The sequence below is a fragment of the Passer domesticus genome, chromosome 7 (assembly GCF_036417665.1).
Source record: "Passer domesticus isolate bPasDom1 chromosome 7, bPasDom1.hap1, whole genome shotgun sequence".
Lineage (NCBI taxonomy): Eukaryota > Metazoa > Chordata > Aves > Passeriformes > Passeridae > Passer > Passer domesticus.
Window position 1 is genome coordinate 7,461,924 of NC_087480.1, and position 21,437 is coordinate 7,483,360.

The 21,437-nt window shown below is 46.6% G+C and overlaps 1 protein-coding gene and 1 long non-coding RNA gene across 17 annotated transcripts in view; both read left to right on the plus strand.

Annotated features, from left to right (window-relative positions):
• MBNL3 (muscleblind like splicing regulator 3) overlaps nt 1–10,119 on the plus strand; it is a 92,982-nt gene extending 82,863 nt beyond the window's left edge. For all 13 annotated transcript variants that reach the window (XR_010365768.1, XR_010365769.1, XM_064426667.1 and 10 more), the window contains 2 exons: nt 1,002–1,075; nt 2,923–10,119. Coding sequence is in view for 11 of the 13 variants with exons in the window: in XM_064426667.1 (XP_064282737.1) it covers nt 1,002–1,058 (57 nt within the window). In the remaining 2 variants the exon portion in view is untranslated. The remainder of the gene's footprint in view (nt 1–1,001; nt 1,076–2,922) is intronic.
• A 1,059-nt stretch (nt 10,120–11,178) lies between these two features.
• Nucleotides 11,179–19,689, plus strand: LOC135304359 (uncharacterized). Of its 4 annotated transcripts, none has more exons than XR_010365772.1 (3): nt 11,179–13,396; nt 13,839–13,967; nt 15,548–19,689. It is a non-coding gene; the product is annotated as an uncharacterized LOC135304359 (long non-coding RNA). The 4 variants fall into 4 exon arrangements; XR_010365773.1 differs by having other exon boundaries at nt 11,179–11,351; nt 12,590–13,396; nt 13,839–19,689; XR_010365771.1 differs by having other exon boundaries at nt 11,179–13,413; nt 13,839–19,689.
• Nucleotides 19,690–21,437: the final 1,748 nt, after the last annotated feature.

Below are 21,437 nucleotides of genomic sequence, written 5' to 3' on the forward strand. Positions count from 1 at the left end.
AATTCAAAGTGGCCTCCCCCCACCACAAAATTGGGCTCTAAAATTACCCAAAAATTCCCCAAAACCCAAAAATCGGGGGTGAGATTGTGAAGTGTAAAGTTTTTTTATGCCAATAGCATGTCACCCATCCCTACAGAGAGGACTGTGGGTGTGCAGTACGTGCCGTTGTAGCACTGCCATAAGTGTACAGGATTCCATGCATGTCTGCCGAGCCATAATTCTCTCCAAAACTTCCCTCTGAAGATACTGAGTGTGATGGCTGCTTCTGCACCAGTCCTGAACTGTATATGCACAACCTGTCCTAGTGATGCGTCCTGATAATTTGGTGTGACACAACTTCTCCCAGTTAGACCAGAGATGTTTCAAACACTTTTTAAAGAATTTTCCCCCCAGGACTAATTTTAGCATTTTTATTTGTCATGCTCTCAGATTTAGAGCTATTGCAAAGAAATTGGGGTGTCACTTTGCTCTGTAGGAAGCTGTTATCCATTGAATGCCAGTAATATCTTTGGGGACATCCTCTAGGCTTTTGCTGGTGTGAGGTCATGAGGATTTCAGTAGGAGTTTTGCCTGCATAAGTCCTAGGCAGTGTTTACTGCTGGCAGTAGGAATTGGCAGTCTTTTTCTGTGCTTTGTTGTTATTTTCAGGTAGAGCAGGTCTTACTCAGACTTGTATTGGTCATGAGGGGAAAGCAGAAATTCCTGTGCAGCGTTGCTCTGTGGCTGTGTGAGTCCTGTTTGAGACAGATAGTTCCAGGGCATTTCTGTTTTACTTGTAGTCTATGGAGTCAAAATCCCAGTACAATCACCAGGTACTCCACAAGGCATCAGTAGTGGTGCAGCTGCATTGTACTTAATGTGTAGCAAAATAAAGACTTGGGAGTGGATCCTGTTTTATAAGACACTGATGTACATATTAACCTGATGCTGAAGACAGAATGAGCAGCTCAATCTCAAGGCAATGTTTTAATGTGTTGTATTCTTTGTTTTTTTTGCTGTAGATATCCCAGTTATCAGTAGATGAACTGAGTAGCAGCATGTTTGTTTCACAGATGTAGAAGTTCCCGATAGAACAGTAAGTTCCTTTTTGGTATTTCTCTTTATGGCGAATTGTTTTGTACATGGGCAATGCATCCCCTAAACACGGGGCTGGCTCAGGCAGAGGGACTGAGCCCATGGGACCCCACTGGCCTCATGCTCTTCCAAAGGAATTCAACAGGAATTCAGCTGCTGCAGCACAGACACGGACCAGCCCTGTGGTTTATGATGAGTTTTCTGTATCTCAAGTACCTGTGTTGTGGTGGTTGCAGCCTCCCTGTGCATCCCCCAGTCCCATGGCTCTGTTTGCAGGTTGTTCTTGCTCTGCACAGCTCCCAGCTGCCTGCAGATGCCTCAGGGATTTGCAGTGTTGATGGCAAAGACTGTTCTGATAATGAGTCAGCTGAAAAGGTGTAACTTCTCTTTTGCTGTTGGTGGCATATTTTCTTTCCTGGGGTAAGCAGGATTGGGTCAGCAGCAGCTGCTGTGCATCTGCAAGGCTGGCTTGGTCTGGGCAGAGCTCTGCTGGTCAGCTGCAGAGAGGGCCTGGCTCATGGTGGGTTGGAGACCAGAATGAATGTCATAAGCAACATAGTCTTCACCCCACCTGCTTCCCTAAGATGATAGATTTCTCTGAGGGGAGTGATGGAGGAATTTGTCCTTGGAGTTACAGAGTACTATTTCACAGCCATAGCAGCAGTGTCATTTTTCCATTGCTTTTCTTTGTGAATTTTAGCTGATGTTCATGAGCTAAAATCTCTGGGTAGTTTTAGTTCTTGACTGTGTTCGGTTCAGCCTATTCAACAAGAAGTCTTTCTCAAAGCAGCCATTTAGTATATGCAGATATGCAAACCCATTTGTTCCTTAGGTCACATATTACAGGCAAGTCCTTAAATACTGGAAATTAATTTGGCAAGCAATTCAGTAATGATATCTATTAGCAATCAACAGAAGCTACTTTCTCAGAGGTGGCCCTTATCTCTGCTGACCTTAATTAAATACCACATGTATACATGACCTGCTAACTGTGGCTGTGGACCCTGTTCATGAGGGTTGACACCAGGCTTGTCCACATTAGTGAAAATGTTCAGCTTAGACTGCACTGCTGTTCAAATGACAGGCATGACATGTTAACCCATTTCCATAACATGTGTAAACCAGCCTGTTCCACCCAATAAGGGGATCATTTGATTGGAAGAGCTTCATCTTGAAGTCTTTAAGATTGTTTTCAGCATTTTTTCAGGAGACTTTCCCTCAGTGGGACTTCAGGAACTGAAACCCTCACTGCTCTGACAGATGTTTTTCTTTTCCTCCATGGCTGAAGCAGTCCTGGTAGCCAGGCTGATGGGTCTAGCTCTGCAGGAGATAAGTTGTTGGGTCCTTCAGTGGAGGATTTTCATGAGTACATCACAAAGAGGCAATTTGCTCCCAGAAAAGGGTCCCCTGAGCACAGGGTTTCTGTGTCAGTGTTTTATCTCTGGGCTCAGTGGCCTAAATCCTTAGGATCAGATTTAATGTGACTGTCTAAAGGAAACAAGAGCTAACACAGATCAGGGATTCATTTGGCCCTCTCCTTAGCCACCCTCTACTTGGCATCCCATCCAAAAATCAAGACTATTATTTGTTCACCTCCCTCTTTCACTATTTGCCCTGTCATTGTGTGGAAGAGACAGTCATAAGTGCAGATTTAAGAGGATGCCAAGTTTGTTATTGGCAATTTCTCCCTACATCAGAAAATTAATGGAATAAAATGTCTGTCTGCAACACACTAATGACAACTTCTTGGGCAACACATTGATGATGTAAATGTATTAGAATGACTTTTAAAATATAGATGTATTAACTTCTCACTATTTCTTTGTTGTTTTTTTCTTTCCCCTGCAGCAGACCATGTTGAATTTCTGAACAGTAAAATTATGGAGCACCAGGACTTCTTGGTGGGAAGCTGCGCATGGCCTTTCTGTATATATTCCCCTCTTCCCTCTATCATTCTCTACCACCTCTACAGTAAGCCTGTTGCAGCCTACATGTTAACCAAAAACTGATCAATGGGAATGTCAAAAAAAAAAAGAAAAAAAAAAAGCACTATAGAAACAATTAACAAACAGCGCTCTGTTATATGAGATATACAAGTAGGAAATTATAATAGACTTTTATAACACATTACTTTAACACACTTAATCATTTTATGACTACCATCATGATAAGTGCATCTGCACAGCGGACTGTTGGTTTACTGTATACTATCGATGGATAAATGTTTGTCTTGTTTTTAAAGTGTTATCTTACTGTTTTGTTTACATCATAGTCTATTGATTTGTTTTAAAGTGTACATCATTATCAAGTATACTCAATACCATTTTTTCATTATTGTTATGTCTTAAGTTTTCATATACTGTAGGTTTTATGGGGTTTTGTTTGTTTTTTACTAAAAATGTTATTGTGGGAAACAGGAATTATGTGCTTGAAAAACACGACACAGAATGTTCTGCCCTTTGCTGGATTTTGCTGTTAATGTCAGCTAAAGTTGCTTATGTTAAATGCTCCTTTTATCATTTAAAACTTGCCTTCAGATAGTCTCCAAATTTTTAGTACAAGTGATGTGAAAGGACAGCTATCATTTTAGTCCAGTTCAGGGTTCTTCTTTCAATACAATGAGCTGATTCTGGAAACTTTTGGAAAAAAAAAAGCCACAAAAGCCCAGGCTCAGTAAGGGGACAGGAACAATTTGCTCAGACAGGGGTAAGCATCAAGGGATTTCTGCAGCTCTGTTGTCCATTGAAGTGCATTCTCAGCTGCAAACGGCGCACAATCTCTCTCGCTGTTCTCATGGTGCAGTCGAAACAAACAACAAAAAAATGGTGGTGGAGTGAGACAGCTTCAGTTGGGCAAAGCTCATTGCATTGGAGAGGAGCAGGTGCCAGCCGTTGGCTGGGGAGGGCCCGGGGCCGTGGCTCAGCCCAGGCTGGGCAGCACCGAGCCCTGGGGCTTGTCTTCACCAAGCATGCTGAAACATTTTGGCCTGAAATCTTATATGTGTCTCTTGTTGAAATTTTGTCAGCATGCCCCATTTATTTAATCACTATTTTCCATAAGTGGGTGATTATTTCCCCCATCCCCATGGTCTCTGGCCCTTTAAAGCAAACACAGCAGTGACAAAGCAGCAAAAAGCTCAGCATAAGCTTTCTGCTGAAGATAAACATTTGTCTTAAAGGAATTCCTGTTGGTCAGTGGATTTATTTGGCACCTTCTACTTGATCAAGAGCAATGTTTGTTGCACAACAAGGGCTAGTTCTCAATACCTCCTTTTCATACGCACGAATAAAACCATTTCAGCCCGTGCACCCTGGACAGCCCTGCCTGTCGTTATGCTGCGTTGCTGAACAATCTGGCTGCAGAAATGCATTTTGGTTGAGGATACTGCCAAATTCATCCCTATCATAGCTCTACAGTATCACTGGCATTATGGAAGAGGTGGATTTGCTGCTGTAAATCCACAAATTCCATACAAGGAGAAAGAGAATCAAGCAAGAGGCCAGCTCACAGTGTCTGGAGGGGCAACCACCCCAAGCTCAGAGCGGTCCTGTAGAGTGCCAAATTCAGACAACCAGATTTTCATCTCTTTTCCCAGTTCCTTGGCCTTGGTTAGATATTCCTTGCCCTTTCTGCAGTACGAGCACAGACAGTTTGCTAGATGTGTATCTCCATGGGCCAGGAGTGATGGTGGCACACCCAGGGCGCAGCCTGTGCGCCTCAGGGCAGGCTCTGACCATCTGCCCCTGGAGACTCACTCATAGCAAGAACCTTTGAGGAGCCCAGCTCAAGAAGGCCTTGAGGAATCTTTTTGTTCAATTCAGCAGACTTTGAACCAAACCCTGAAAGAAAGGGGAAAAAAACCATCCCCCAAGACCTCCTTTGTGGACCCTGAGTTTTGACAGTCGCTTGTGTCTGTGGATGCTCCCCAGCCATGTGTGCTCACAAGCAGCGGGGTGAAATCAGTGACTCTCATTTGTATTGGCGACCACATACCTGTTCTTTTCACCACTGTGTTTCTGTTTCCCAAAACCATAACATTGTTAGTGGAAAAAGTGGATTTGAGTACTTCCTGTTTGAAATTATTTGTGTATCAAAAATGGGTTTTGCACAACCTGTGCCAGTGCCTCAACAAAGAACAGAGCTGATCTTCTTAAGCCAGAAAGGATGCATTCAAGCTTGTATGGCTTTATGAGTTCAAGGAGGTTGAAATTTTTTCAGTGCTAAATGGATTTTTGTATATCTTGAAACTTTGATGTAACCTCCTATTTTATTTATCGACTTAAAACATCTGGCATAGATGTGCATAGAATGTAAACCTAGAATACAGCTGTTTTCATGTCACATTTAAAGCACTGAAAAAAAAAAGGCGTTTAAGGATTATTTTTTATTAAAGAGGTCCAATGAGGGATGTTCAGGGTAGTTATATTAGGTGCCACAACAGTTTTTATATTGCTGGCAAATTTAGAGTTAATTTGTAAATGAGTTTAAGGAAAGAAAAGCTTGAAGCACTAAACTTCACCAAATTCAAAACAATCTCGGCAAAAATGCCATTTTGAGGTAGCACTATTTAAACTAGTTGTGCAATGACTTGCTCTAATTTTCTTTGTTCAAGAAAGAAAAGAAAAAAAAACCAGTCGCCAGACTATAAATTTCCTAAATAGACTATTACAAAGTCACCGAGCTAGTTAGTGACTCTAAACAAATGTCATAAAAGCATGAATATCATCCTTTATTTGACAAGAGATGTATGTAAGTTTGTTTAAATCAATATAATTTTAGTGACATTTTTATAAGCTTCCCACTTTCCATGAACCTATATTTTTTATTTATCCAAAGTTATTTCTCTTTGTCCATTTCTCTCAGCCTTATGCAAACAATATGCAAGAAATGCTGAAACTTGGATAAAACGGGTCATGCAGAGGGAAAATGAAAGCTGAGATTGATCATTTTCACGAAAAAGGTTGTTAGTAGTTTCAATAAAAAGTACTACTACTAAACTGTAACATAAGCAGACAATAAAAGAGGGATTTAAAATAAAATGGATTCATAAAACTATTAAGATTATTTTTGTTAAATACAGTGTTTTTAGTAATTTGGAACATGATTTCACAATCAGCCGTGTTTTTTAGTTGGAAATTTTTAGCCGATGATTTTTGACTGTGTATTTTTGCATCGCAACGTTCCAGAAGCCGTTACCTCCCCGCGCGGGTTCCCGACGCGCTTCTCCCGCGGCCGCCGCTGCCCCGCTCGGGCTCTCCCCAGGGGCTGGGCCGGGGTCCCGCTGCTCCTCCCGCTGTCCCCCGCAGCGGGGACCCCGCGGGGCTGGCACCGGAGCCGGGCGCTGGCCGGAGCGGGAGCGTGTGCCCGCGGCGTCGCTGGCCCGGCCGGCGCGGTGGGAGTAGCGCTGGGACACGCCGGGCACACAAGGATTGAGAAACTGGAGTCCTCGTTTTGTTTATCCCTTGTACATTTCACAGACATGAAAATTGAAAAAGGTGAAATTTATGAGGAAAATCTAATTTCCCATTCCTGTTGAATGGATTTAGTTTGATATTGACCTGATTTTACCATGTGCCTGTTGAAGGCCTTAGAGTATATACTGTATGTTAAAGACTGTAATAACTTTAAAAAAAAAATAGTTGATAGCCTAATCCAAATGTAAATAGAGCTACAACTCATTGTTACTAGGCTACAACGCATTAATTCATGTCATATATTTTCATTTCTCTACCATTAGTTTTTAAGGTTTTCATTATTGCTTTTTTTGATATCTTTAGTAACTAATGAATTTAATTTTGAAGGAGAGTTAGAGAAAGTTTAAAATTTTTAATACATGTATTCAGCCCATTTAGTTATATTCTAAACCAACACTGAAGCATGGTAAGGTATAGAATACAGTCCATAACTAGTTTGTATAGTTTACAGTTTAAGAACAAAATTAACTTTGTATGTAACTCCTACAATGATAGATTCATTGTTAACTAATTATATTAAGTTGTTGTTGCTATGGCAACAAAACTACAACATGGCTACCTTTGTATACATTATTTGTGAAATTTTCACATGTAAATTAAAAGTGATGTGTAACAGTATGAGCTTGTTAAAGGTACAGTTCGATACTGTCAGATAAAGATATGATTGAATATTTTTAAAATCCCAAAGTCCCATGTGAACGCTGAATTTGTGTCTTTAAGGTCACTTTTTCAGTCAAGAAGTTTACAACACATGGATTTAGAGTCAGGTTTTATAGCTTGTAGAAATTGTTGTGTGGCAAGGGTTATTCCACAGTATTTTCACTTCGGAAACACAGCAGCCTGTATTTGCAGCGTAGTGACCGGTCTTGCTTTCATTTCACATCCATTCACACGGTGGGAATTCAGAATTAATCAGTTTCAGTACTGTAGCTTTGCCTGCAATTTTCTTTTCTCCAGAAATTGAACACTCACACGATTACGTTACGATCAGGGCTAAATAATTAAGCATATAACTATTTTAATACTAATTTATATTAGCAAAAACTGTACATAAGAAAAAAAATATTGTGGAATGACCCCGTAACAGTGTTGAAGATACAAATATGCTGCAGTTAAACTGATTCAGTTAGTGTACGAATGTGTGAGACACACCTTTTTTGCACTTATGTACATAGTCCACGAAAGAAATCCTTGGAACTTATTTTGAATATAAAAAGTCTGTAATAATACAGGAAAAGTTTGTAAAAGAGATAGGTATTACTAAGGCTTTGAAAAGGAGGAGTTTTTTGCTATAAAACTTATCTGAAAGCATGATGTTGCTTTGCTGTTGTAAAAGCTTTGTAGTTTGCCATAGCTTATTATACAGCAGACTGATAACAGGTCAGCTCCAACCTGCAGCACAGAGAATGGGAAACGGTGTGGAATTAATTAGTAAGGTCACTAGCAAAGATTCAAATTACTTTTTTTTAATCAGCCTACATTTTCAAACACACCCCAGGTCATGTTTCTGATAGGTTGTGTTCTCGGTGAATCCTATTAGGACTGGTAGGTCCATGGCAGCACACACACATTTTTCCTAGCACCTAATCCTATTTCTGTCTTGAAGTGTTTATCTGTGGGAGGTGACTGTCATTGTGGCGAGTGTTTTAAATCCCAGAGTGAATTTGAAATATCACAACTTCTTGATTTTTTTTTTTTTAACCTTTTGGAGCAAGGTAACAAAATGGAAGGAGCTGGTGAACCATAGATGGGCAGGGATGGGTTGGGATGTCTGGGACCAGTTCTTTCTGCTGTGTGACAGCAGGTGTGGTTTGAGAGGCACATGGTGGTGCTGCTGGGACAGGGAGGTGGAGGCTGGTGGCAGTGTGGCCAGCTGGGTGCTCCAGGCTGGGACTAACAAACCCCTTTGAGCTGCCACCAAAGGAGAGCAGAGAGCAAAGCTGTGGCCCCTCGGTGAGCAGCCTCTTGTTCCTGTTCGTGTTGGTACTGCTGGGACTCTGCAGTGCTGGGGGATTTTGGAGCAGCTGAAGTGCCTGTGTTGACCCATTTATTTTTGATTGGAACAAGTTTCAGTTTTTGTTAGATTTTTTTAAAGTTCTTTTTTTTTTAACAAAACCCAGCCCCAGTTTTGCTTCAGAAAAGTAACTGGTTTTGCCATGAGTCTGGTCCTGACTCGAGCAGTGAGGCAAGTCCCCCAGAGCAGAACTGGTGGGAGGTGGCATCCGATGTGACTGTCACCCTTTGCTGGATGCCCCAGGGTTGGGGGCTGAGCTGTTGCTGCCAAGCCCAAGAGCTGTTCCTTGGCCAGCATTCCCAACCCCTGGCAATGCCAGTGTGTGCCCAGCCAGCCCACTCTGCTCCACGGGGCTGTGCAAGTGGTGGTGTGCTGAATTGGAACAGCCCCAGGGTCTTTAAAATGAGGAAAAATCAGATGTTGCTTCTCTCCGTGGTGTTATGTAATAACCTAGATTTTAATACAAAATAATCAGCTAGTTAAAGCCACCACACGATTGTGGCTTCCCTTTGCCATCATCAGTTTCTATAATCAAGTTCTTTCTCATTTCTAGGATTGTAAGAGAAAAATATTTTGCACTATGTGAAATGAATCATAGCTGGTCAAACTTTGTCGGGGTATGAGCACGATCACGACAACACTGCTAAAATCTTTGCTAGTGATCTTTACTGACATCCTCTATCATCAAAAATAACTCTATATGCCTCTCAAAGGAGATATTTAAACATGCAAAATAACACAACTGTTAAATAAAATGAAGTTATTTTTCCAAACACACAACAGAGAGAATTACCTGACACCGAATTACAAGGTTCCAGTTCTTTATTACTGTACACAGATGCTATTTGATAGTGGTGGAAGCCAAATGATTTTGTTGCCATGGCTTTTGTATCCTAGCAGATGAGGGGATGATAAGACCATTCTTAGATTGGATTATGGGAATTTTTTTTTCTTTCCAATTAGCTTTGTTTTAGTTTTTTTCTTAGATCATGAAAATGAACCGACTCCTCACCCTTTATGACATCACCTGACAAAAGATCACTATTTTTTTTTATAAATAGAGAATTGTATTTTAGGCAATCACTAAAATCAAAGAGAGAATGTTCTCCTAAATTGTCAATTTTTAATTTAAATATATAAAAACATTTATACTGTACTGTGTAAAGTAGATCTTTGAAGCACATTCTTCTTTTCATAGGCATTTCTGGTAAAACAATGTAAGGAAAACATTAGATATCAATTTAATGGAATAGTTTAGAAAATATATACAAATGATTACACTTAGCCCTGTGGAATTGTAAGAAATTAAAATATCATTGGATCCAGACAGGCGTAGGTTAATGCAGTATTTCAGTTCCATAACAGGATAGTTCATTCCCTCAACTGCTACCAACAGGGTGTACGCTTTGAATTTATGTTTCTTTTTGCCACATTATATTGCTGTAGTGCTTGTACGTGCTTTAGAAATGTGCATAATGCTACTCATTTTAGTATGTTACTTCTATATTGTTATTGTTTATTTTTTGATCTTTTAATAAAGTGTATAAAATTCTTGGTTATGTTTTTTATGGATCCATATCTACACATTAATAGGAGTTTACTTTAAAAACTTTTCAAGTTCCAGTTTATTAGTCCCAAACTTCAAAGATTCTGATGTAAAAATAATAACTAATGAATTTGAATCAATGTTATATCTGAAGTGTAGATCAACAGAATAAATTTCTTTCCAGAAAATACCTTCAGTATTTTGAATTCTGTAGCCAGTGCCTCCTTTTTACTGGATGCATTTGGCCTATCATATTAAAGTTACTAACACAAGACAGACATTTGTATTTTAGAAAAATAAAAAGTAAAACTTTCCAGATGCTGCCTTTTGGTTTCTCTCGTGCCTTAGACCTTTGGAGACACGTGATGTGGTCTGCTTGGCTTGTGTTTTTCCATGTTTCCTTTCTGACCCTGTCTGTGATGTGATTAGAGAGGAGATCAGAGCTGTGCATTTGAAGATACCACGGAGAATGGATCAACTCCCATCCGAAGGCCTGCAGCTCTTGTAGAACAGTGTGTGTATTAATTTTTCTCTTTCAGCATTCGTGTCAGATACCATTTTCAATGTCCCAGTGCAATAACACAACAGTGAGCTCCCCTTTGGCAGCAGCCTGCATTCCCCAGCTCTCTTCCAAGTGCCCAGCTCGTCCCGGGCTGCCCGGCCAGGCTCACACCTCCAGCCAGCACAAACTGGGGCTGCCTCTCACCATGGCCTGGAGGCTGAGCTGGGTCTGGGCTGCTGCAAGAGAAAATTGCTTCTTGGTGAGCTTTGTTTGTGCTTTCTGTAACGTTGTGTAGATTTAGACGTAAGAAAACTGCTCAGCAGTGAGGCCAGCTTGGTCACCACCTTTTCACCAATATCTCTGCATCAGAGGGGCTTTTGCCCTTACCCTGCCTGGCTGTCACCACCAGCTCTGTCAAGGGTTTATCTGGAGGCACCGAGCCAGGACACGAGGCTGTGCCAGGCCACAGCATCACTCAGCTCACGGGGGACAGAGGACAACGCCGGGGGGGACAGAGGACAACGCCGGGAGCCCGGAGGATGTAACTGCCCCAAGGATGTGAGTAACTGCCCCTGTGATGTGAGTAACTGCCCCGAGGGTGTGAGTAACCCCCTGTGATGGGAGTAACTGCCCTGAGGGTGTGAGTAACCCCCTGTGATGTGCAAGTGTCAAGTGGCAGTGCAGCCTCAGCACCCAGGTGGCTGTGACAGGACACGGCTGTGACAGGACACAGCGTGACGGGTGAGCCTGGATGGTGCATCCAGAGGAGTCTGGTGCCAGCACGAGGGAGTCCCCTCTCAGCAGGGGAGGGATCCTTCACTGTTTACCCAAAGGAGTTTATGAATCTGACTCTTGGCACTTGGGAGAGGGATTAGGATTGGGAGTTTGAGAATGTGTTTCAGGGGATGTGGGTGCAGTAGAGCTGCTCTGGGCAGGAGTGGTGGCCAGGGGGAGGCTGGGCAGGCACTGCTCAGTAGGACAAGCTGCTGACTTTGAGAACAGACAGACCCAGCCCAGGACAAATTATGTAACTGCTGCTTTTTCATCAGTCTGTTCCCCTGACTTCTCTTTGCAGGTTAATTGACTCTATTTGTGTGTCAAGGCCACTTAGAGCTTTCTTCTATAAATGACTCCTGCCTCATCTGATGGCACAGTTAAATGTCTGAATTGTTTCTAAGATCAAAAAAAAGTGGAACTGAAACTTTTCTAGGCAGTTGATGTGGAAGCATGGGATCCTTGCTGAATGGTTACTCTTTTTTTTTTTTTTTTTTGCTAGCTTTGGTCTGGCTTTCTTTCCGTGCAGGATGGAGACAGGGGCTTTCAAGTGATGCATTTTGTGGAGATTTGGGCTGGGCTGGGCCTTGGCTGCCTGGAGACACCAGCTCTGCTCAGAGGCCTCCCCCATGGAGGAGGTTGGGGGTGGGAGTCCCACACTAGCACTGAAAATTGAGGGTAGTCCATCAACAAGAGACTCTAAATTGTATTTCAAGACCAAACAGCATCCTTGGACCAGGGATGTGGGATTTTACCTGGGGCCCATTTGTAGAAGTTACTGGATGAGCTGCTGCAAACTGCTTTATAGGTGGAGTTGGATTAAAGGATCTGACCAAAATTATTCATGATGCTCTATTTGCAGTATGTGTCATTTTGAAGTCTTACAGCACCTGGTCCATCTACTTTTTCATTGGGCTTGTTTGTGCAGGAAAGTCAAGTTTCATACAAAAATCTCTTTTAGTTCTTTGGCTGTTGAAGCTTCAGTGGGAAACATGGGGAAAATTCTGTTTTTCAAGACTTGCTCCATATTCAGATGGTCCAAAGCCAGTTTTTATTCAATCTGGTCTTAGTGTTGGATAAATAGATCAATTTGATCTATTTATAATGAGAAATAAGAGAATGGAGAAAAGTTTGGCTAGTCCCCCCTGAGTTGTGGGTCTAAAGTATGCTCTCCAACACAAGCAGCCCTTAACTCTCCCTAGCAGGGGTCGTGTCAGAGTGCAGGGCAGTGTGAGGAGCAGCCTGCACCCTCTCACTTGTGCTCTGAGCTGTCACTGCAGACAATGGACTCAGGTGCCTCCTCCAGCCCAGGTGAGACGTGCCTTGAGTGCATCTCTGAGATGGCAGCAGATGCCAAAGGATCCCTGTGAGTGGGCTGGGAGCTGTCTGTGGACAGGGAGACACAAAAAACCACAGCCTGAAGGCCATGGGAACAGGCTTGGAGGAGCAGCCACCCAGCTCTGATGGGTCCCAGCAAGGCCTGGCTCAGTCAGACGATGTTTGCTTTGCCCTTCCCTCCTCCTTTTGCCTTTTCCAGGGTGGCTCTGCCAGTCTTTAGCACCACTGTTCCAAGTGCCCTTCCCCTGGACTGAAGGGGTAAATCCAGCCCCGAGGGGATGGCACTGTGACACCTCACTGAAGGGGTAAATCCAGCCCCGAGGGGATGGCACTGTGACACCTCACTGAAGGGGTAAATCCAGCCCCGAGGGGATGGCACTGTGACACCTCACTGAAGGGGTAAATCCAGCCCTGAGGGGATGGCACTGTGACACCTCACTGAAGGGGTAAATCCAGCCCTGAGGGGATGGCACTGTGACACCTCACTGAAGGGGTAAATCCAGCCCCAAGGGGATGGCACTGTGACACCTCACTGAAGGGGTAAATCCAGCCCCGAGGGGATGGCACTGTGACACCTCACTGCCTGCCTGAGGAGGGTCCTCCCAGGCAGGAGGCCCTGGCACGGTGCTGCTGCACCATTTCTCTCTTCACAGCCACAGCTGGGCTCCACAGAGGTATTTCTGCTTTGCTGGTAAATGTTATCAGAGCCTTCCCAAGGGAGCTGCTGCCTCCCAGCCTCGGCAGGCTCTGAGTCTGTGCCTGTAATCGATGCGGTTTCTGCTTTAACGCTTCACAGCCCTCAGCCCATCCCCCTGGCAGTGCTTCTGCTGCAGTCCCTGCATGTCCTGTGCTCCCCATGGCCCTGAGGCCTCTGTGGCCATGGCCCCATGTGCCCCACAGCCCTGTCAGCCCCCAGTTTTGCCCCCACACCTGCAGCACAGTGGCACCTGAATGTCTGGCAGGGCTCCCACTGGTGAACAGCTCCTGGTGATCACGTCAAGGGGCGCTGGGGTGTTTTGGGCTGCATGTGGCTGCACCAAAGCAAAGGTGCTTGTGCTTTGTAAAGCTTCTGGAAAACTCTTGTTGAAGAACACTGTATTTTCCTTTCCCCCACAGAAGCCTGAATCAAAGCCATCAGCCACTTGCCCTGTGGGGTCACACTCTGCTGGGCTGGTGAGGAGACACAGGATATTCCCATCACTGTTCTCAGTCGTGTGGCTGTGCCAAGGCAGAGGAAACACAAAGGTAAGACCATGTATCCTCTGGGGTGCAAGGTGCTGGTGGCCACCCACAGCCCGTGGTGTTGGAGTGTGCAGAGGCAGCAGGTGCTCAGCAGCTCCTCTCTCTGGAGCATCCCTTGTGCTTGGGAAGCTGGATGTGCCCAGTCCTGCTGCCCTGGCCCTGCTGTGACCCTCAGCGAGGTTTGGGACAGGCAGGGCCCCAGCAGTGCTGGCAGCAGGAGGACGGGTGACGCACAGGTCACACATCATGATGCCACTTGTGCTATTGCATAAATCAAGGGGATTTGGGTGAGGGTAACGAGGGCAACTTGGGGCTCTGAGCTGGGGAGGATGAGGCCTTGGAAGATTTTAATTTTCTACACTGAGCAGTCCAAGGGTGGGGGCTGTGGCCACACTTGGACTAGTGGGGATAGACTGAGGGTAGCCCACGCTGAGGAGGGAGGTGGGCTGCAGTTCCCCCCACCAGGCTCTCACCCCTCTGCCAGCTTTGCTCAATTATGGGAAATCCTTTAAGCTTTTGCATTAGTGCTGTATTTAGGTCTGCACTGTATTAGGGCTTGGCATAGGGAGCACAGTGAGCTTTCTCACTTAATAAAGAATGTTTTAAAGGCATTTGTCACCGTGCCCGCTGCCGGGAGCCAGCTCTCTGGGCAGGCAGGGAGGGTGCTGTGGGAGGTGAGGGAGCTGGGCTGGCTCCAAGGCCTGCTGTGCTTGGCCCTGGCCAGGTCCCATCCCTGTCCCTGTGCTGCCACACTGAACATTGGGACAGAGGGTCCCGGTGTGCCCCCATTGCCCACCCAGCCTGGGGGTACCTCAGGGCTGCAGCTGGTGACCTCCCCACCCAGCTGCTGGCAAAGCCCAGCCGCCCTCCTGCGAGGCTGCAGCGCTGCTGTGCTGGCGGGAGGCCCCTCCTGCTGGCAGTGAATGTGTCACCGGGATCGTGAGTCACCAACACCCACTGCCAGCAGCCAGCCTGGCCGGTCCTGGGCCGGGCTGCAGGGCAGGAGTGGGACAGATCTGCCTCCTCCTGCTCCTCTGCCTCTCCCTCCTGCAGCCTCACCAGCCTGCATCTCCCACAGGGCACCAAATGATGGGGTGTGCCTCAGGCAGCGCTTACCTGGGGCTGAGGTGACAGGCAGCTTCCCTGGAGCAGGGTGGGGATGTATCCCCCCACAGCCCTGCTCACAGCAGTCTGACCTGCCACAGCTCTACCCCTGGATCTTGGACAGCTTGGCAAGGATGAGGCTGAGGGGGCTGCCTGCAGAAATGTGTGTCCCCTGGACTGCAAGTAGCTGAAGCTGGGGCTGGGCCAGCTCAGGGTGTGCTGCTGGGAGCCAGGAGGAGCCTCTGGACTCCCCTTTCTGTGTGGATTTTTCTTTTAATCTGGTAATTGTTCAGCCAACAGTATTAGATATAGATTTTTTGAGCCTCTGGTGATGGGCTGTGGCAAATGTCCCACACTCTTGTGGTGGGCAAAGCTCAACCTTTGGTTTGAGGGCAAGTGAGGAGCCTTCCCTCCCTGCTCAGCCTCCTGAGTGGCACTTCAGCATTTTGATCCTTGTCCCCAAACTCCAACCCCTGCAGTCATTGTGAGGGCCACAACCTGGAGAAAGCCAGGCTTCTGCATCAGACCATGGCTACTCATGAAGGACAGGAGAGAAGATGGGCTGTGGCTCAAGCGACATCCCTGGGCAAGCCCAGTGTAAGTGCATGTGGCAGCCCCCTTGTTGGGGGCTCAGCCTGAGCCCTGGCAGCCTCTTCCCCTTTCCCTCGGACCTGCTGAGTGAGCAGGAAAAGCAAAATTTTGTGGGATTGTTGTGGATCTGCTGCTGAATCAGGCCCCAGAGCAAAAGCCTCTCCCAAAACCACTACTGGGGTCCCTAGAGAGTGTCCCAACCCCAGAGAGAAATCATCAGACAGGGAAAGCTTTCATTTCCTTTCTGTCTTTGCCTTCTCCAGGGCCAGGCTTGATTATTCCTTTCAGCAACACAAAGTGCTAGAGAGGCTCAGCAGCCAGAGATCAATTTTCTCTGCTCTTGGTGCAATGTGTCTGTGCAGGGGGAAGTGGCTTTTTTCCTTCCCATTGTGCTGAGACTTGGTGGGTGGCACCAGGGGCAGTGGCAGCTGCGTTACCAGAGGGAGGGTGGCAGGGAACGTGTGCCAGCCCTCACCTGGTGCTGTGCTGATGGGGGTGTCAAAGCCTTTCACTCACAGCCACTGAAGAGCAAAGATATTGCTGGGAAAGAAATCCCAGCTTGTCTCAGACATCAGTATCACTCTGAGGCACAGTGCAGGGTGGGACTCCACTGCTGCCTCTGCTCCTGCTGTGGCATCCTCTCTCATTCACCATAAAGCACTTGCTAATGGAGGACAACTTTCTTTCTAGGGAACATGCAAAAATTTGTCTCCACAGGAATAATATACAAAGATCTCATGTTTAAGTGATTGGAACGTAGTGGCAGCACAAGGTACGAAGACTGAACACAGAGATGGTTCTCAATTATGCAGACAAGATAAGGAAAAAAAAATTAGAGAATTTCAGAATTTTAAGAAGATCGGAAAGAATTTGGCATGGGATTAAGTATTAGAGAAAATATTAGAACAGCAAAAAAGCAGATGAGAAAAGCCTGAGGAGTGAGGCAGATGGACCAGAGTAAGGAAAGCTGCAAGGACTAACCAAGGGATGAGCCCTGGCACTGTCCCCACAGCATCCCAAGTCCACATTCCCACACTGGAGCTGTGGCACAAGGCAGAGGGAAGAGAATCCTCTCCCTGGCACTGGCATGGCTGGACTTGCTCGGGGACTGCTGACAGTGACAGTCCATGGCTGTGGGTCAATGAGGCAGCGAGCCCTCGGTGTGCGTGGTGGCTCAGCCCATGCAGGGCTCTTTGTTGGTCCATCTGTGCAGGGTTGGAGGTGGTTGCCTGCTCCTGGAGGCTGGGAGGGAGCACCAGCCTGGCAGAGCCACAGTTTGCTTCCACCAGCCAATGGTTTGATCCTCTCCAGACTGTGCAAATTAGGAAACTCTTTGAAACAGCAAAGTGTCACGCTGCAATGCCAGGCAGCAGCCCTTTGCTTCTTCAGGCAGAAATACAGCTGGGGTTTGGATCACCAGCTTTTATCCACAAAATGCTCAAGCAAGTTCATAAACTGCAGAACAAAATACTGAAGACTGCAGGTAATTATGGCAGAGACCTCTGGAGTCCTCCCCAGCACGAGGAGCCCCAGCAAAGCTGTCAATGGCTCCCACTGCTTCTGATCCTGGCTGGCAAATATTAATTTTGGTTTTTTCAAGTTGAGAAATTAACTGCTTTGCAACCCCATCTAATTTGAATACTCTAATTAAGCAATTTCGGCATTTTTCTCCTCCCAGGACTTTCCCTGGCCAAGCACTTTAACCCCTTGGTTCCCAGGCTCCTGGAGCAGCCTCTGAGGTCTGCTGGTTTGGCTCCCTTGGATGATGATGATGGATGCCACATGTCACCCAGGCTGCAGCTCTCCAGGTGTTATGAAGACCCTTGCTGGAGTCTGGATTGTCTCCAAGCAGCCAGGTGTTCTTTCCAGGAAAGCTGACAGCTCTGGTGTGGAGGACACAGAGCTTTGTCCCATTGCCCTCCCTTGACAGGGGAGCTGATCAAGTGTCTCACCATGAGCTCGCCGTGTTCCTGCTCTGCAGATGGTTTTTTGGCTGCTGGCAAAGGCAGCCTGGGGGAAGCTCTGCCTGGCTCCCACTGCCCATGGCTCTGCCACTGCACTGCTGTGGAAAGCCTTTCCCTCAGGCTGATCTCTGGAGGCATCTCATCCAAGATGTGCAGGGTGGCCATTTGGGGACACGTGCCAGGCACAGGGACTCTGCTGATGTGTTTGCACATCCTCAGCTGTGGCTGGGGAATAGAGGTGGATGGGAAAGTGGGTGTCCTCAGCATGGGGAACAGAGCCATGCCAGGAACATGGTCTGTGATATTCTGATTTGATATTCCATGACTCTAAATCTAGTAGGATGTGCCACCCTGCAGCATTTGGTGACAGTGGCACTGGCCACTGGGAAGAATCTCCCACACTCCATGAGTGCTGCCAAAACTCAAATATTGTGCATCCCATGCTGGCCAGGAGTGATGCTCCAGGAAAGGGCCACCAGTATTCCAACAGAAATGTCCCCGTGTCACCCCCCCAGGGCACTAAGGAGCCACGAGGACGAGGGGCTCGGCAGTCTCAGTGACACTGCCTGTCCCAGGGCTGGGGACAGCACAAGGCAGGGCTGTTCTGGTCTCAGGTCACTGCACAACCTGGCAGTGCCCGCCCAGGGACTCAGCACGCTTTAATGAGCTCAGAGGCAGAGCCTGCATGGAGGAATTAACGACTCGGAATAATACTTGTCACTTCTCTGTGAGGAAATTGTCAAGTGAAAAGCAATTTACTAAAAAGGAGGGAGGAAAGAAATGGTTTTGCTTATTAAGATCAACATCATATTAAAGTATTTTCTCAATACCCCATTTGGGTTGAATTTTACATTTTCTCTCTCTTGTTCTCACCAAAGGAAGTAAAGCAGGGGGTTTCACTCTAATTAATTGTTGTCTGCTTCATTTGGCCAGCAAATTTCATGAGCAAGGTTACACATTTCTATAGCATTTGAATTGCAAATGCTGCAGGAATATGATAAAAAAAGGAAAACATGTGGAATTCTAAAAGCAAATGGGAATGCTTTCTGTAACACATCAGTTTAAAATTGCTTTATGCTTACAAATCTTAAAAATATATCTTGACAGAGTATTTACCTTCCCCCCTCCTTTATTTTCATTTGGAATTTAAAGCAACAGGTTTGGTTTATGTGTTCACAGTTGTCTTTTTTAGCCTTAAGGAGCTGTATTTTCAGTTCTACTCTACTGTTGGCTAGAAACTTTAAAATATGTATTTGTATTTCTATGAAGAAGCTGTCCCATGTGTTGGTGATTTAACAAAGGTAAATCTGAGGACAGCCTCCCCTCAGCTTTGCAGAAATCTGTGGAAGGTGGTACCCAGCAGGAGAGGCTGCTGTGCTGGCATCATGTCGGGTGTGTGCAGGACAGGCCACGCAGAGCCACGGAGCTGCAGCTCGGGGTGAGCCCAGCAGACCCGGAGAGAGCAGCTGGAGGCACCTCCCAGGCACTGCAGAAAGGATTACAGCAGCCTGGACTGTGAAGGGCAACGAGGAGACAGCTCAATGTCTGGAGAAAATGTCTGGAGAAAATAGGAAGAGGAATGACCCGTGAAAGCACATTTCTGGCTTGCTCACACGGAGCAGTGACTCATCCCCAGCCCGAGCCCCAGGGATGCTGATCCAGCATCAGAGGGATACCAGGAGAGAGGGCTGCTGGGGAGGTGAGGGCTGCAGGCAGTGAGTGTGCCTGGGTGTAGCAACAGCACCTTCCCCTGTGGTGCTCTTCAGCTCCTGGGCCAAGCTCCTCTAAATGCTGGTGATCTGGTGCCTTGTCTGAGAGCCAAAGAGAGATGCTGCTCCCAGAAATCCCAATAGTCTCCTTGCTGTATCAATTATATTTCAGTGCAGCCCTACTTCTTCAGAATTGGTAATTGCTTTGGAAAATGTCCTTTACCTCTTTTGAAGCACCATTATGCCTTTTGTTGCAACTAAAGTAATGGCTAAAAGCTGAGGGATGGCAGAAAATCAGAAATTTCTGAGAAAGTCCTCAGGATTTGTCTCTGACTCATCTCTATATTGGCAAGAAAAGCTGGCAAAAAAGAAAAGCATCTCTGCAGGTTCTGAAACAGCCCCAGGATTAGGAGTCTAGGCCAGGTGGACAGATCCAAGCCCTAAGACACATTTCACTGGAACCTGACAGGGCTGAGATCAAAAGCTGTCATTGCAGTTATGTGACTGGTGTAACACAACCTCCTTGAATGAGCTGGGTGTGAGAGCAGCCCCGGTGCTCCAGCAGCCATTCGAGCCCTGAGGAGCTGGTCCTGCCCTGCAGCTTCCACACTGAACACCATAAGGCACAATAAGTGGATTAGCAAAACCTCTGGAAGAGGCAAAGAAGAAAGGCCACTGGGTCTTAAGCTGGTTTTGCATGTATTTACGCAAATGACGTCCCCAGCTAGATGGCAACTGAGGTGAAATCTGGGCTGTCCCTGCTGCCCGGGCTCAGCAGCCTGCTGCAGCCTTCCTGGCAGAGGAGAGCCTGGTTTGCAGCTCCAGCAGACACAGGGAGTCACAGCAGATCGATGGGGACAGCCCACAAGAGGTGGTGGCAGCCACACAGCACCCACACTGTGGCTGCAGTGGGGAGGCTTTGGCTGCTGGGGGGTGGTGCAGTCCCACCCTGGCATCCACAGGACATGTTCCAGACTCCTCACTCCATCCATGGCTTGGAGAGGCTCCTTTGTCACCTCTCAGGTTCTGCTCCCAGTCCCACCTCCCTGCTGGGCACAGCACCGGGCAGGATTCATCTCTCACGCTGGTGAGATGGGGATTGCAATTATTCCTGGCCCTTGCTTGTGCCATCTGTCTGTTCCCTGAACATCCCTGCAGGATCTGTGTCTTAGCAGGTTAATTTAATAAGAGCCTGCTTTATTGTTGCTGGCTGCAGGCACAGCACAGAGCAGCTGAGTCCATCAACAGCACAGAGCTGCTCTGGCAGCAATCGAATCCTGCCCGGATGCTCATTTGGGAAGGTTGTTTTGCTGAGAAAGGGCAAACCCTCCTGGGGCACCAGCGAGGGCTGAGCCCTGCTCCTTTCCCCTTGGCAGGGGCTGTGGAGAAAGCGGCAGCAGAGATTAAATCAGGCCTTTGACCCGGGGTGTGCCACACCTCGGGGAGGGGATGGTGATAGCGAGGGAGTGGCAGAGGTGGAACTGGCAGGAGGTGCCCGGCGTGGCTGGCTCAGGGCTTGGCCATTTATGGCAGAAGCAGCTCTTCCCATCCAGACTTTCAAAACCTTTTACATCACCAGCTATTTTTGTGGCTTGTGGGATATGTGGTAGGGCACAAGGTGGTGAAAGAGCTGTGCAAACTGTTTAATGAAGGGAATGACTCGTCTTGAGGATAACAAACAACCTGGTGCACTTTGAGATTGGCCCTTTTTTTCAGCTGTAGGTATCTATGGCCAGGTATAAAGTCCTGTGAGCTGGGAAATAAATCTTGGCAATCCAAATCAATACCGGAGGAGGGGAAAAAAATCCATTTTCCCAATCCTGTGTCCACCTGCTTGGACCTCCCCTCAGCCCAAGAGCGAGGCATTGCTGGTTAAAGTCAATTGCACAAAAATACATTTGGCTTTTCTCCCACTGTGCTCTTTGCCCCTTCCTCTCCCGCAGTCATTCCTCCACCCATCACAAACACAATGGAGCAGCAGTGCCACAAAGACGTGCACATAATGAACCTAAGTGACCGTGTAATCTTATTATTGCCACCCTCATCCTCCCTTGCCCCTTTTCTCCCTCCCCCATTTGTCACTGTCGCCGATTGTGTCATGGTTA